This window comes from Paramormyrops kingsleyae, chromosome 5 (genome assembly GCF_048594095.1).
Source record: "Paramormyrops kingsleyae isolate MSU_618 chromosome 5, PKINGS_0.4, whole genome shotgun sequence".
NCBI lineage: Eukaryota > Metazoa > Chordata > Actinopteri > Osteoglossiformes > Mormyridae > Paramormyrops > Paramormyrops kingsleyae.
This window is the reverse complement of record NC_132801.1, coordinates 30762832-30779763: the sequence shown is the minus strand read 5'-3', so window position 1 is coordinate 30779763 and position 16932 is coordinate 30762832. Positions and strand designations below refer to the sequence as shown.

The 16932-nt window shown below is 43.1% G+C and overlaps 1 protein-coding gene across 5 annotated transcripts in view; it reads left to right on the top strand.

Moving 5' to 3' along the window:
- The first annotated feature begins 27 nt into the window (after positions 1–27).
- radil (Ras association and DIL domains) overlaps positions 28–16932 on the top strand; it is a 32728-nt gene continuing 15823 nt past the window's right edge. For 2 of the 5 annotated variants that reach the window (XM_072712553.1, XM_072712551.1), the window contains exons 1-7: positions 28–632; positions 1856–1975; positions 3167–3726; positions 11981–12097; positions 12535–12827; positions 14583–15269; positions 16736–16773. In XM_072712553.1, coding sequence (XP_072568654.1) covers positions 1947–1975; positions 3167–3726; positions 11981–12097; positions 12535–12827; positions 14583–15269; positions 16736–16773 — 1724 coding nt within the window. In that variant the 5' untranslated portion in view covers positions 28–632; positions 1856–1946. Of the gene's footprint in view, positions 633–1823; positions 1976–3166; positions 3727–11980; positions 12098–12534; positions 12828–14582; positions 15270–16735; positions 16774–16932 lie in introns of all 5 variants that reach the window. The other 3 variants (XM_072712555.1, XM_072712554.1, XM_072712552.1) reach the window with 2 other exon arrangements.

The following is a 16932-nucleotide window of genomic DNA, read 5'->3' as shown; positions in this document are numbered from 1 at the left end:
CAGAGCAGGGACAAGGCTGGCATTCACTCTGCCGCTGGCTTTAACATTCGTTTTAGTTAATTTCATTTGCATGCAGTTGTGTTGAATGACACAGAATATCGTTTCTTGACGCCTACTGTTTTTTAAAATCAGATGTCTAAATGTAGATTTAAATGGAGATACACACATGTCCAAAATACCTTTTTTTATAGCCTATGTTTTTACAGTATATCTGTTTTATTTGAACATTGCGTTAGTTACAGCAGAATATAGTGAGATAATGGTTCCTTATATGGCCAGTAGATGGAGACTCGAAACCTGCTTTGTAGCGGGTAACCGCATCCCTAGAAAATCCCCAAACTGCTGTCGGATCATGAGCCGCAAGCTTTAGCCGGGGATCGCGTATCTCCGGCGGGACTCGGACCCGGGGAATGCAGATAGAGAAGCCGGCGGATTTAAGAGGCACCTTCAGGGGAAGGCGCGACAACACGGGCTGGGCGCATCGTCTAAGTTTCCAAAGGGGCGTTATAAGAACTGTTCCCCTGTGCAATTCAGGATGACCGATTTCCTCTTATGGATCCAAAAATGAACGGATGGAGCATGAAGAAGAGCATGAGAATCCTAGCAGTATGGGTACAAGCACTGCAGACAATGTGAGTATACATATGCAGTCAGCTTGATGAATCCAGAATATTTATTCTATATATAAAGAGAAATTGTGCATAATGTGTAAGGAAGAAGATCCTTGGATAATGTCAGTCATGCTGTATTCAGACTGTATTCTGTATTTAAGCGTTATTAAAAATCAAATGATCTTCGCTGTTATAGGTATACATTTCCTAAAACCCGAAAGTTGCTTAGCAGAACAAAGGATGAAGCCTTCAGAAAACGCTTTTAATTCCATCGTCTTTTAATAGTTTTTTTTTATGAGACTTTTTAACGGGAGAGCTCCCGGTGAATTATACGATATGTTTGGCAGGTGTTATGTTGGCTTGTTGTTGCTACTGGAGACCCAACTGTCCGGACTATAGCCCGGCTATAGCTACAAGCGCCTCACTCTGCATGCTCATTTATATATGGCCAAACAGCCACATTTTTTAACTTTTGATTTTAAAACTATATAGCCTAATGAATGATACATAACTATTATAAACGATTCTATTATTATTATTACTACTATGATGATTATTATTATTAATAGTAATAATAATAATAATAATAATTTAGGCTAGTGATACTGCAGTCACGATTAGACGTTTCCAAAAACAGAGTATGGTGTCCTAAATGTCAGAATGGTAACAAACAGCTTGCAGGGGTTTTCCAGGTTATTTGGGATCTTCTGTAGCAGGTCATTTGGTTTGTCTCAGACTGTGGACGAGAAAGATCAGGAAAAAAAGACTCGTTTTATATCAGGTTATGGCACTGTAACTGCTGTAAGTGGGTAGTTAACTTCGCAATATCTTATGAGTTAGAGTGCTTTTGGCATCTCCGTCGTAGCTTCGTTTCGTCAACCGTCACGTCAAATTGCCTTCACCTCTTTTGGATCGTCATGGTCTTGGAAGTTGCAGAAGCTGCCTATTTCAGGTGTGGCAGGTGCCTATTATCCTTCTTGCAAAAGTATCTCTCTTTGCCGCGAATACGAGTTAGAATAATTTAAGGAGCGATGGATCAGCTTAATTGATTAATCTCGAGAGACGCACGCCGACCTGTGCGACTTACTTCCCTCGTCTACTAACAATAGAGGGTGTCTCGGTGGAAAATGTGAATCATTTAAGTGACGCGATTAGCGTAAATTCATTCTTCTCAGTCACTATGTCCTCGGGCGCCCCCCCCCCCCCCATCAGCCGAGGTAGCTGTCCTCCTTGTCCTTCTGAAGCCGGGGTCGAAGCTGCCTGAAATGAAGCTGGGCTGTGAGGAGGCCGAGCTCTGCGTCTGTGAGACACGCTTTTCTGCACGTTGCAGGCTGGATGCAGGGGACGAGGCGCTCTGCAGCAAGGTAAGCATGCACCCATCAAGCTGCGGGAGGGAGCCTGTGCAAGGGAACGCTGGACACACGCACAGAAAATAATAATAATACAAAAAAAATTATATATATATATATATATATATATATATATATATATAATATAAAAACAGCCCCGGGGAAAGCATCTGCTCCCACTTGTGAAGCATCCAGGGTTGTCGGAATTCTCTGGTGCTGTCTCAAAGAACCATAGGGCTATTTTATTCTTTCCTGGATGTCATCCTGGAATCATAGCCATAGCCCCTCCAACCTTGGAGAAAGAACGCAACGCAAAGCAAGCGCCGTGGGCTTTCCGCGCAACAACGTGTCCCCGCGCACTCCGATGTCACCCATTGATGACAATCCCGTGCGAATGGCCAGGACGGGCTTCTGTGTTCTGCCAGGATAGAGGAAATTCGTTAGTAGGTCTTTAACAGATTGAGTTGAGTCGTGATGCATTTAGTCTATCTTGGGGATCCTCGCCTGCACTGCTGAGGGTGTCTATTTTTCTGCAGTTGGGGTGTCACACCTGTAGATAACAGCCCCCTGGGAGTAAGTCAGAATCGATTTAGCACCATTCTATCCTTATCTTTAATATTGTGCACCACTGAGGGAGTTTCTTTCCAGAAGGTTTCCTCTTCTTATATATACTCTTTGTATATCTGGAGGTGTTTACCTCGGTGAGATTTTCATGGCCTGTCATGCCCAGAGTGGGATGCCAATTGCATGACCAACGCTTTAACTCACTGATGGATTTTACCAGGAAAAACTGGACGACGCAGTTTTATATTTGATGATCCAAGTGTTTTCCATTAATTTGTAATGGTTGTGCCAATTCAGCAAGTAGTACTGTATTCTCAGATGCCCAGGTTCAAATCCCAGCTCTGACTCTGTGTGGGTTTGCATGTTCTCCCCATGCCTGTGTGGTTTCCTTCCAGTTACTCCAATTGTTGTCCATCGTTAAAGCATCTTTACATGATTTGATGTTAGTATGTAGTTGAGAGTGTGTGCGCCATGTGTTGGGTTGGTACCCTGCACAGGGTGTCCCTCTGGGTAGATTTCACTCATTTGGTTTAAGTTTTGTTTGCATCATCGTTCACATTTTCCTTATGATGTGTTATTATTTCTTTGAAGGTATTAGTTTTGAGTGACTTTTTACTTGCTGTGTCGCTTACCTCCCTGTAGAGGGCGCTGTAGCGTGAACCCGAGCGTTATGTTTTATGGGTCCTCCGCCAGCATGTCTCTGCCCTCCAAGAGCAAGCTGAAGAGGCAGAGCCGCACCTTCACGCAGGTGCTCTACCGCACCTTGAGTTACCGGGACCGGCGTTCCGTCACCGACCTGCCCGAGCAGGTGCCCGATGACCCGGCGGAGCTCTCCACACAGACCTCAGCCCCCGGGGTGCTCAAGATTTTTGGGGACGAGATCTGCTCAGGGGCCAACTACAAAAGTGTCCTGGCCACTCCTCGCTCGAACGCCAAGGAGCTCATCAAGGAGGCCCTGGAACGCTACTCCTTGAACAAGGGCTCGGCTGGAAGCTATGTGCTCTGCGACGTTATCGGGAAGTTGGAGGGGCCGGAGAAGAGCTGGAAGACGGAGTGTCTGAGGGCCCTGGGGGACAATGAGAAGCCTCTGCTGCTCCAGGACATGTGGAAGCCCAAGGAGGGCTTTGCCCGGCGTTTCGAGCTGCGCAAGAGGGCTGAGGTGGAGGAGCTGGCTGCCAAGGAGAAGGACACAGTAACTGCTGGTGAGTGTTAACTTCTCCCCACTGCGCCAGCATATTGACCGTACCAGTAATGGGTTTCCAGTGCCGTGTGTTATGTCCAGAAATGTTTTTAATATTCCAGAATTATCCGTATTTAATACTACTGACGGTCCCCAGGTTATGATGGTCTGTCTTACAATATTTCGACTTTACGATGGGTAAATGTTTTTCACTTTCCGTACATTTTTCAATAAATGACACGAGATATTCAGCACTTCACTTTAAATTAGGCTTTGTGTTAATGATTTTGCCCAACTGTAGGCTAATGTAAGTGTTCTAAGCATGTTTAAGGTAGGCTAGGCTAGGCTATGATGTTAGTTAGGTTGGGTGTACTGTATTATAATGTATTTTCCCCTTACAATATTTTCACCATATGATAGGTTTATCGGAACATAACCTCATCGTAACCCGGGGAGAGGGTGTGTTTTGTAATTTTGTATTAAGGTGAAAATATTGTTTGATTTTTTCTTATTATGGAAAAAAGGTTTCCCCCATTAGGTTATATGGCATATGGTTTAATAAAAAAAGCCACATGATATTACACGCAACAGCAATTTTTATGAATTGAATGACCTTTAAGTCATAAACTAAAACTGGATAATAATTAAATTAATACTGCCTGCTTTTATTGTAACTGTTTTCTGTTATTATGGAGTTATACACTTTTATAATAAATCAGGATATTCAGGATAACTATACTAGTTTAAGCCAAATGCAGAGTTGAGTCTGACTGAACACTGAGATTTTCGGGGGTTAAAACAAGCCAGCTAGGCTGAAAGGGGGAGAACAGCTGAGGCATCAGCTTCTGTTTGCCATAGCTTGGATTTCCAGTACTTCAGTTGGCCTTGCCACACTCCCACCCATATGATGTCAAAGCAGCCAGGCATAGAGATAGAGAATTATCTCAGAGTAAAGGAATTGGAGCAATTTCCAAACCATCCTGCTTAATTTTCCAAGGATTCTTTAGTTTTTCTGGCGTCATACAGACCTTCGGCAGATCATTACTGAGTAATAAGTATTGGGTGCTCCTGTCTGTGGTGCCCTAAGAACAACAAAATTTGAGAGATTTGGTGTAATTTATAGTTGTATTAAATTCGATACAGTTTACATTCATTTGTTATACTACATTCTTTATGAAAATGATTGTGTTGAAGCTCTAAACAAAGACAAAACAAAGCAGCAGCATTTTACCCGGACCTTGAGTTCCGAGGGTTTGAAAATGATCGGTTTTGATGAATTGGAGCAAAGTACTGTAGATGAGCGTGGGAGGAATAAAGGAGAGTGGAGTGGACTTCCACTGGGTCCTGAGCTGTTTAAATCATGCTGAGTCAATGCTTGCTCTATAGATATGCAGGTCTCTCCAAAGCAGTGTCAGACTGGAAGGTTAGTGTACAGGTACAACAATATGAGGTACATAGAAACATTTGGAGTAACAGCTCTTACTAAATTAAAATAGTAGGTAGTGCAGATTTAAATGCCCAAGTATTAATCCGTCCACTGGTCACCAAACGGCATGGACCCTATAAGTGAATGTTTTACTACAGCTGTTTTATTAATGCCAAGAAATATATGAAAAGGCTTATGCTGCCATCCAAGTCAGTGTTCTCGCTCTATTATGCAAGGCTGAATACATAAGAGAGAGGCATACATTTCAGAGCTTTGTAAGGTAAAATAAAAATGTTGATGTACGTCCCAAATTTGGATGAAAGCCAAAGAGCGGTAAAGAAAAGGACATCTCTCAAAGAGAGTCTATTTTTGGTATGTTAAAGAAAGGTGTGGAGCAATGCATAATAATGCATGTGTTAACTGCATTATGAATTAGACTAACCACCGCAGAGGGAATCTCTTAAGAATGGGATCTTGATTTTGTTTTTTAAAATGAACGATTTCAAGTAATATTTATGAACTATACAAAAGTTGCTGAAGCAGTGATCCTTTTTCATAGTTGGTTAAGTGCCTGGGCTTCCCCTTTCAGTGGTATCTGTAATATTTTATTGCTTAGTTGGAGGTTCTAACTTTTCTGGTGTTTTTTGCAAATTGAAACTTTGAAACTTTAATCTATGGAAACAAGAGGAACTATTCCATTGCAGCAAGTTAGAAGTTGCTTGGACATGCTTTTCTTTTCAAAAGAGTCTAATATAGAGATCCTGTTTTCCCATCATATTATAGCTCTCTGTGAAAAACATGAATTAATCATATCAGAATGATTGATATTTGAATGTGGATGAAATAAAACTACTGAGGTGGCAAATCCTACTAGCTTAATGCCTGTGCATTGTCTGCAGGAGCAGATCAGCTTTAATAATCAACCAAAGAATGGCTACTTTCCCAGAAAGGTATTTTATTCAGATAGTAACTGTACTAGTGATAATTACATCAACAAATTGGCAGAAATCTATCGACTGGCCATCTTAACTTCCATAAATAAAGCCACAGAGTAAAACAACTTTATCACGGATGAGGCCTATATCAGAAAGAAGGCTTCCACATTTAAGAATGTGGTATATGATCTCAGCAGACTGTAAATTATAGGAATGGAGGTGGACAGTTCAGATTATACAGTATTATACAGAAATATATAGTTTTCGCTATTAATATGATTTTGTTATTCTGAGAAGCCATCTATCTTCCAGACACTTATCTAAAGCAGGGCCAGTGGGCCGCAGCCTATCACAGGGGCAATGGGACACAAGGCAGCTGTAGACCAAGGATGGGATGCACGTCCATCTCAAGTCAGATGGATGGATGTATGAGTGGATGGATGAAGGATTAGTTAGCATCTAATGCAGAACCACTGTATTTATTTTCTTCAGGCCAGGCTTTATATTACATAAATTCATCATTTTGTGTTTATATGGATGCCCTGAAAACAGAACAGATTAACTTTGTCCCACCATAACAATTTACCAATGCCTATTCCCTCTTGAGTTTAGTGGGAAAATCCGTGACCCCCTGCAACGCGAAAGTTGCTCACCCGTGATTAATTGCCAGTGTTGATCGTCGCAATTCTGTCTGCATTGTGCTCAATGCAGCCGCAAAGTGTTAACAGCGAACAAGTGGCCAGGTTTGCGAAACGGTCTTGAAAGCCTCCCCAGAGGAGCCCTCTACTGTCTAGCTTGATCCATATTCTGAAGAGAAACAGCAGAAACTGATCTCCGTTCCGCAAGTCATTTTATGCTGGCAATAGCTTAGCTTAGCGTTTTCACTTCGCAAACACGTCGCTTTATAAATAAATTTTCTTCCCCCGGGCCCGGTTTTTCGAGATGCCATGTCTCAGCACAAAGACATCAGTCATTAGTTTCTATGGAGACAATGAGGGGAGCAGAGGTGCCGCATGTCTGTTTTGCCCAGGTGCACAGGGACCTTTGCTCCTTTGGTTGAAGTGGCCTCTACATGTGCATCTTTAAAACCAGCTTCTCGCATACAGATAAAAGCCGTCTGTGTGTGTGTGGGATTTCTGATGAGGTCAACGTACAATTAATATTAATAACTGTAAATATTACAAATTTTACATGCACAACTCAGATAGTAGTGTATTACAAATCATTATTATCCCTAATACAAAAAAAAAAAATCACAGCTCCTTCGTGTTACGACACGAAGGTCAAAGGACTCGATTGCAGGCGTTGTGGCAAAACAAAAGGGGCTTTATTGGACTAAACATAAACTGCAAACAAACTGGATCGCGAGGGATCAAAACAGAAGGAGTAGAACAAGGAAGGACACAGGGAACAACGTCAATTACTGGACTAGCGATGATGAGACAAACAGGTACTAAAATATAGACTGATGGGGGGCAACAAGAATCAGGTGTGGCCCATCAGGGGCCAGGACGTGACAATACATGACGTGACAATACATGATGTGACAATACATGACGTGACAATACATGACGTGACAATACATGACGTGACAATACATGACGCGACAATACATGAGGGTACCACTTAATTATCTAAGTGTAATCTTTCAAATTCCTTCAAAATTTCTGTCCTGGATCATCTGAAAACATCAACATTAAACTGTAACTCTACTTTAGAGACATATCACACACACACACACAGAGTATATATATAGTGTGTGTATATATATATATATATATATATATATACACTGTATATGCATTCACACAAACATACATACATACATATATTTGTGCGTGTGTGTGTAATGAAATAGCACAGATGTGAGCTGCATGAAATAATGCTGTGTTTTCCATAGCAGATAAGAAAGTAGAAGTGAATGTTCGATTCAATATACTTTTGAAATCATTGATCCCAGTAAGTCACAATTTACAATGAATAAACCCTAAAAGACTCAATGATGGGGATAGTTATCCAGTCATTACACCCATTCACCTGTCTACAGGTGTCTAAGATTAAAAAACGTTCAAACTGTATTTCATGTTTATGTGCTGTTTATTAGGCTTGTCTGAAACATGATAATTATTCGAGTGGAAAGCCAGTGATGGAATCCACTCAGTGTAACAGTCATCCATATTAAAGGCAGATGCCAATAGGAGGATCTGAGCCAAACAGCTACAGACTGATAGAACGATATCAGGCAAATACAGGGTCCCTATATAGCTGAGCCTCCAGTGAGGATGATGGAAATGGCGAGAGTGTGGTGACCGTTTAGATGATGACACCCGATCTCTCACTCAGTCACTTCGGCGGAGGCCAGACGGCTCGTCCTGGTGTGGCTATAGAAATGCACACTTTATACAGAACACAAGTAAACAAATGTATCCTGGGAAAATAGTTAATGATCAGTGAGTTGTCACCAAAGGCAACTTAAGACAAAGCCAGTGTTAATATGTATGTTTAGTTAATGTGGCTAAAATTACACCAAGATATACAGGGTAAAATTCTTGCTGCTGGAGTTTCAAGCCCATTAAGCTCTGTTGGACTTATTAATTTACCTTTATTTAAGCTCCACAGAGATACTGTACATATTCTAATTCCAGTAGGTCCTCCTTGACTTCTGCTATAAATGTTTGTTTCTGAGTCGTCTCAAGACTTTCCTCAGGACGAATGGTAGTTCAAGTCTGAACCCATTTGTGTCAACCTGAGCTGAGATCACACAGTAGTGAGGATTCTTTTGTTAATTACCAGGTCTGATCACTGAATGTCATATGGCAGTCTGGCCCCACTGTACTCAGCCCGTCTATCCATTGCCTGTAGCTTGGTCTTCATGCCAGAGCGAAATCCTCCAAAGGCATCCCTCCTCTTCCTGACCATGGGACGTGCCCAAAGAGAATCTACATTTGGATCAAATGGCATGTGTGTTACTAAGTAATCAAGATAAAAGGGGATCCTGTCTTTTAATGAAATGAGGTCAGAGATGAATGCAAACAAAGAATAGTCTGGAACACCTGAAGGAGAGAGAAACCCTTCCCCGCCTTTGCGGATAGGCTAGTTCTTTGCCGCAGCCTGCTATAGGTCATTTTAACGTGTCGTTCAACATGTCTTCTGAGGGAAATTGGGGAGGCAAAAGCAGGTCAGAGAAATCAGAAGGGGCTTCATGCCTTTATGGTGTTGTCTTATACATATTGTTTGTTCTTTGTTCTGTTGCAGAACGAGGTCACCATAAGTGCCCTTCAGTACTTCCCCTTCTACTTTCTGCATAAGCTTAGTTAATGTCTATGGTATTTAGCTAGGTGATCTAGGTCAACACAAGAATATAAATAGATTAGGAGTGTTTATATCTGTTTATTTGTAAAATCAAGAACATATCAGTGTCCTGGAGTATATGCCGCTGAGTATACTGTTGAGCTTACAAACTGAAATAAATAGTAGCTGTTTAGACACTGGAGCACTTGAATGGGATGGAGTAATTAACGAGCAAAATTAATAAGTAATAGATGCAACTTTACATTTCTGGACATTTCGTTGCATTATTTAGAATGATACTCGTTTATCCAGAACTGCTCTTCCAGTAAAATACATTTATAATGTTTTAATTCTGTGAGCTAAAGAGTTTTTTTTTTTCATCCTTGAATAAGCTTCCAAACTTCAAACTACTCTGTGTAATTTCTGCTTGGTGCTGAGGCAATTCAGTGGGTAGCACTGGGCCATCTGCAACAAGATTTGTGGTTTGAATCCCAACTCCCCCAACCCCCCCCCGCCGGTCCAAGAATAAGACTGGCTTAGTCTTAACCCCCCCGGTCCAGTGCTGGATAAGTACTAATTACTGCTTCTCAAGGCAGTGAGCAGCACATCACCATTTCCAACTGCACAATTGCTCAAGAATAATTTTTAATGTCACCCCTGTGCCATCCATAAATAATTAGCGTTTTTTCAAAGTATTAAAAAGCTGCAATTCTCACACAACCCGTAAATCTGTGTAATAAGCCACACAAATGATTCACGTTAATGTTTAGCTAGAACAGTATCATGGAAACCTATCCTACACATCCAAAACTAATATTAGCTTTAATTCCGGTATCCTACTTGATTTATCTTAGGAAATGTGATTGGAAGTTTTTTTTTGGGGATTTTTCTGATTGAAATAATTTCTGACTAAGAAATAACCTGATTAACAAAAAGAAAAAAAGAAAAAAAAACATAAATCAACTAAAATATATGCTTCTCAAACAATGCCCACTTTCAGGGACACAATGGCTAGTTTGTCCAAAGGGTTTTTTTTTCAAGGGTGCCAGGAATTCCAAGGGTAACAGCAGCGGTGACCGTGTCAGCTTCACTTAATTCCTGCCCTGATATTCATGCACATGAGCTTGCATATACACACACCAGCTGCTGAATGGTACACAAAGATGCCAATTAGTGCATTGCAATCGGTATAAGCAGAATGGCTCTTACACGGAAGCAAGGTGACATGAACGTCGCCGTGATGTATGGTGAATTTGTACCCGGCTATTTTCCGGTCATCTATTGTAAGTAATTACTTATCCGAATAGGTCTGCAGTCTTTAGCAGGAGAAAGCATAGAGCACAATGCCAGAGCATTGCAGGAAATTCACACATGCGCATTCATTTGAAGGGTCACATGGCATCAATAGAGTTACAGTTTTATTTCACCTGGCAATGGGTGCTTAATGTAATGTTATTTATTTTTATTGATTATGGAAATAAAATGAGCATCTTTCTTTGAGAGAAGCATTATTGGCTCACATGTTAATACAATATGTTTATCACTGCAGAATATGGAGGGTGTCTTGGAAGTGGTTGGGGGGGAGGGGGTTACAATTTGGTCTAATGCGTAAAGGCTTTGTTTATGTAGACAGGCAATTAGGCTTTAATTTGTATCCATTTATCCACCCATGAGGTTTTTACTGGGCTTTTATTGAAAGTACAAACACTAAGGATTCCACAGTATAATCTGAAGTCTCTTCTGATCTTAGATTTGTTTTTGGGTTTTGTTCTGTTTCAGTTTTATTGTTGGCTCTCTCTGAACATCTGCAATGCAGCAGCACATTTTCTTGGCACTTATAAATGGGATTATAAAGATTAAGTTGTAATGGAAAGATATGCAAATGTTGGGACCACATTTGAATAGTTAATTAAATGCACGTGCGTGGGGCTGCGCGCTGATTAGCGGCTGCGGTGAGCGGATTCAAGGGTCACATCTACTCTGCCAGTATCTGCAGTGTGGAAGTCGTGCGCCACCGACTGCTACTCTAACGCAGCATGTTTGCACAGGAGGCTTAGCATGAGCGCTAGGTGTCTGAGGAAGCGCACACTCGACGGATGGTCGCAAAATGAAATCCCACATGTTAGCTTGGCAGGGAACCGGAGAATAAATCTAGGCACCATTGACCGCACCTGAAAAATGACTTTGAAACATTGCGTGTCTCTTCTGTTTAATCGCTTGCAGTGACCTTTACAGGATTCCCTCTCTGTCTTGCTCTGCTCAGATGAAATACGCATGTAATTGCACAGATTCTAACTCTAACATTTGCGCTCTCTCCTGCTTTTCTGTATTCATATTCTTAATTTCTAGCAATTTGCTATAATCGCTTCTAAATAAAGGATGGTGTCTGCAATGAATGGTAATTAATGCCTAGATAGTATAGAAGAGATTTGTTCTACATGGTTGATGTAATATTCATACTGTTGAACAATTGATAACTCAAAAGATTCATCTAGTCATACTTGAGTCCTACATGCAGTTATAAGATTCCTGCAGGTATAAATGATGGTTCTTTTCTGGTGTGTGTGCCTGCATGTTAATATAATTGCAATCAGTGGTTGAAAGTTAACTCTTCATTGTTGTAGGAGTCCACAAACGCTCCCACGCCCTTGTGCCACCTATGGGTAGGGCTGGGTATGTTAAGCCCCGAGGTTCGCCCCACTGCGTGCGCTCGTCACAGCCCTCCACTCCTAGTTTTAAAGGTGGGGATTGTTCTCAGGTATGACTCTTCTCCCACAACCATGTCCCATTCCATCGCCTCCATCTGCCAGTCAACGTCAGCTTCGTGTGATGAAAGAAAATCACGACAACGGTTTTTGCAACACTGTGGTTTCCTTGGAATGTTGCTCCCGAAATCACCAGGAAGCTTTGAGGGAGCTAGAACTAAGGCTAATTAATGAATGCTCATCACTATATTTGCAAGGAAAGTCAATTGTGCACAAGGCTGTTATTTATGGACAAATGAAGGTATGCTGATGAGAATCCCATTGCATGATAGCATGTTTCTCCCAAAACAAAAGCAGTATTTATATTCCCACTCATGCAAACCCATGACATTCTCTGTGGTCTCTGTGGCCCATACTGGATAGCGGTTAGCCTGATAACATTAGCCGCATGCTAATTTGGCTCTTCCTTTCAGATATCAATGCCCAGGCCAGGAAGCTACAGAGGAACCGGGCAAAAGGGACCATGACCCTAAATTCAGGGACCTCCTTCTGCCGCAGTCTGAGTGAAACCAGCCTCAACCTGGTGGGAGGCCCTGGGGAGGAGCCTAAGAGGTACTACTCCACCCTGCCCGGGCCCCTGAGGACACGGAGCGGCAGGGATGCGCTGCAGGCGGGCCGGAGGAAGGAGGAGAGGGATGGTGGAGGGGTGCGGCACTCACTCTACCAGTCCCCACATCTTCTGCTTCTTCAGGGCTACAACCAGCAGGTACCGAGAGCACTGATTGGTCAACAATCTGTCACAGGCACTTGGGCTGAATAAAAAACTCTTTAGTTCCCAGAGTTGAGAATTGCCTTGGTATTATATACGCTTATTCGCAGGGATGCACGTAACTGGTACGCAAGTATACATTTACCTTTAAAAACGATACGTGTGACAATCGATTGTTGTAACAACCCAAGCATGTATGTATTTTATGTGCATTTATGCTGCTATGACAAGAAATTGCTGTGTATTTTATCCCTTATACCGTAAATGAAGTACGAATTAGCATATAAATGTTAAATGTACGATACTTTCTTGTCATATCAGCGAAAATGCACATGAAAATAAGTACGCATTTGCGCTGTTACAACAATCGATTGCCGCAGGATTCGTTTTTAAAGGTGAATGCGTACTTGTATGCCAGTTATGTGCATCCCTGCTTATTGGGAATTATTCATTCAGAAGATAAGGCCATCTGATAAATTACAAGATCAGGTGACTAGATAGGTGATTAGGTACGTGTACTGGTGGGAGGATTGCTTTACTGCAACAGGTCTGAATATTTATAGCAAGAAAAACAAATAAACAAGTCACATGATGTGGCACAGTCGTTAAACAGTTGGTTTAACTTTTAATCCTTTCATTTAGTGGTGGAGGGGTGTTTTAATTTAACGGCCAGCTGAGAGGTGGTCCGAGGCTCTCGCCGGCTGCCTCGTCCTGAATATTTTATGTGCAAAGGGGGCTTTACCCCCTCATCTTGGAGGAGGGGGGCAGCTGCAGATCTATGTGAGGGAGAGAGATCAGCAACCTCAGGATTAATGCAGCGCAGCTTCTGAGCTGCCAGCAGCGCCGCAGTGAGCCTGCATGCAGTACCCAGCAAGGCCAGCGAACACCACCCTCTCACCGCGCAGTAATCAGGCTGCCCGCTCGACCCGGGCGTCTTCACCGGGGCCTTGTCGGTGATCTCGACTCCACCCGGCCGAGGCTCCCACAGGGGCTTCTTGCCGACGCCGTCACTCGTCTCCGTCGAGCGTCAGGTGAAGCAGGCGCGTTTCCGGTGCTGTGCTGTCAGTCACCGTGTCACCGATTGGATTCTGAAGAATCCCGCTTATCCGATCGGTGGGAATGTCAGCAGACACTGGGAAAAAATACTTCTGATGAGAGGGTTATTTTAACTAATTTAAATTAACCCTTGAAACTAGTCTAACAGCAGAAGACTAGTTCAGTTGTCATATAAGGAAATCAAGCTTATTAGGCTGCTGACCTTAACGAGGGGGATAGTTCCTCGGTATTATTTTAATTGTCATTGCTCACCATAGCTGACTGATTGACCAATGCAAGTATTTACTGGTTGGTTGTCTCTACTGCCCCTTTAGCTTTCAGCAGTCGTTCTAAATGCCTGCTACTGTACGATTTTATATCGTGTGTTTTAAAAATCATAATAGTTATTTTGGTTGTTCTTTGACTACAGTTAACAACGGCTGTAGGGTAAAAAAAATCAGAAATTAATTTTCTGATGTAATACTGTCACATGTGCTGGGATATAACTGATATTAAATTCAACTGATGTTATGAAGCAGTGTTGACCTGATGTTGAGAAACCAAATCTCACTTAGACCCTAATTCCAAGGCTCTTGTTTCTGAGTGCCGTCCTCTTCCAGAGCCCCCAAACTCCATTTACTGGACACTTCCAGCACCGGTCATGCCCATGCCCCCTCTGACAATCTGCCCTGTGCTAACTGTGGCCCACATCTCCAGGACTGCCTGGTCTATCTGCTGAACCGGGATCAGCACACGGTGGGCCAGGAGACCGCGTCGGCGCGACCCAACATCTGCCTGTCTTCGCCGGACATCCTGCCCCTGCACTGCAAGATCAAGCGGGTCAAGGTGGTGCACAGGTTCACCTCCGCCGTGGAAGAGCGTCTGGTGGTGGAGCCGGTTCCCCACGCCAGCGTCCTGGTGAACTTCTCGCGGGCGGAGCGGACTACGCACCTCCGGCACGGGGACCTCCTCTCCTTCGGGGCTCACTACATCTTCCTCTACAAGGACCCTGTAAGTGCCCGGCTGTTGCCCACCCAGACGCTGGCGCACCTGCAGATCCTTGGCCAGCAGCATGAGGGCGACGGCGAGCCTGGCGGCCAATCGTGCCGGACGTGCGGCTCGCTGGTGAGGGACGGCCCGGCCCGAAGGCAGGCCTTCAAGCCGCTGTTGAACAAGAACCGGATGCTGCAGAAGAGGAAGCTGCAGCTGGACTTCGAGAAGGCCCACGAGGACGAGCTGATTGGTCGGATCATGTCCCTCATTGAGCCGGGGGGAGACGACCACAAGCTGACCCCCGCCTACCTCCTGTGCCTCTGCATCAAGCACTCAGCCACGGCCTTTGAGCCAGGGAACTTTGGCAAGCTTCTGCAGAAGATCGTCAAAAGGATACAGACAGTCGCTTGGGTTAGTGTCATGGAGGCATTTCCCGTGAGTGTGTCTGTTATGTGCTGCGTCTGTATTGTTTGCCCCTCTCTCCTCTCTCTCCGTGCCGTTCACCTGCGGCTAAAGCCGACCCCCTATGTCCCGTCGCAGGCAGCTCGCTGTTCACCGTTCATAATTAGATTCTTCGTGGCTCCTAAGGCTCGTCATCACCTGATGTTTAATTGCAGACTCGCAGCAGATAAGTGGGAGTTTCTCACTAGTCTCATGAGGCGTTTCGGCGGGGGCTGATGACGCTAATTACAGCATAAATGACTTTTGAAAAATGATCGAGGCTTCACTCTGAGTGATGCTATCATACAGAATGTTTTATTTTGAGATAGTTGGTGAAATAAAGAATTCTGAAATACACCAGCTTGTGTTTTACACAAGTGTTTCTCTTTCTTAGTAAACTAAATTTAAAAATTTAGAGCAGACATGGTTGTTAAACTGTACAAACGGTATAGATGACTGAATGAGTCGCAGTTATGATTATCATTGAACTCTAATTCTCCTGCTAGTCACTAGATGTTTAGTCATTTGGATGTTCAGTCCTACCGAACTTTTATGTTAGTTCACCATAAATTGTTGATTTTGTTTCCCTCTCATTGTTTGTTTCTATATTTGCTGATATAGCATCATTAAAAATAAAATAGTCATCACCATCAAAAGGAAATTACTTTAAATTAACCAAATCCCAGAAAAAAGCCCTTCCCCTTTGATCTAACACTTTTAATTGTTAAGTCAAAGAAATATATTTTGACTTAGCATCATAAACTATTTCTAAAATCAGCAATTTTGTCTCGGTGAATTCTGTGTAAGCAGGCCATAGAAGTGCTCACATCGTCTGAGCTCATTCTCCAGTATTGAACACAGAGCGTTGCTCAGCTGGTTAAGGATCTGTGCTCAGCTCTGGAAGGTCATAGCTCCAAATCCCACGGTCAATAGCGTAACCCTACTGCTGCGGGGCCCTTAGCCCCAGCCGCTCCAGGCCCGGCTCTCTGATCCACACATATAATCTGCATCTGACGAAAGCATCCGCGAAATAAATATAGAACCGCTGTGAGCCACTTGGCTTCACCAGAGTCCTTGTCCACATTTATTCTCATTTCTTAGTTTGTTCAGAAAGTTGCTAAATGTTTAAAGTAGCCAATTCTCCCGTGGAGAAACCTTGTCTGAATGTTTTCGCGAGACCTACAGCTTCATGGAGGTCCGGCACTTGAATCGATCGTAAAGGTCAGTTTCACAGTGTTAACTTTGATCATTTAATGCTAGTTGTGATGTGTCAGTTCTCGTTTTCCTTCACCGCACATCTGTGAACGAAAGAGTCCGCCATCTCCAGTGTGAAGCTGTTAATGCCTGATTTATTTTAGACACAGACTTGTGAGGATCGGTTGCTCCTATGGTGTTTAAACTTTTACGAGTGCCTAATTGTGTCGTGTGTCTCGCAGGAGAAGACAAAGGAACTGGCCCAGAAGCAAGCTCAGCAGTGAGTATCGCATTACGCCTTCTGACAGCGAGCATCAGTCTCCCTGAAGGCAGAGAGGAAAACACCACAACATCTCCAGACGTTCGAGTAGAACCTCAAGCATCCTGAGGCTGGGAAGCCGTTAAAGAACATTGATACTTTTTTGTAGTATTTTAAAGC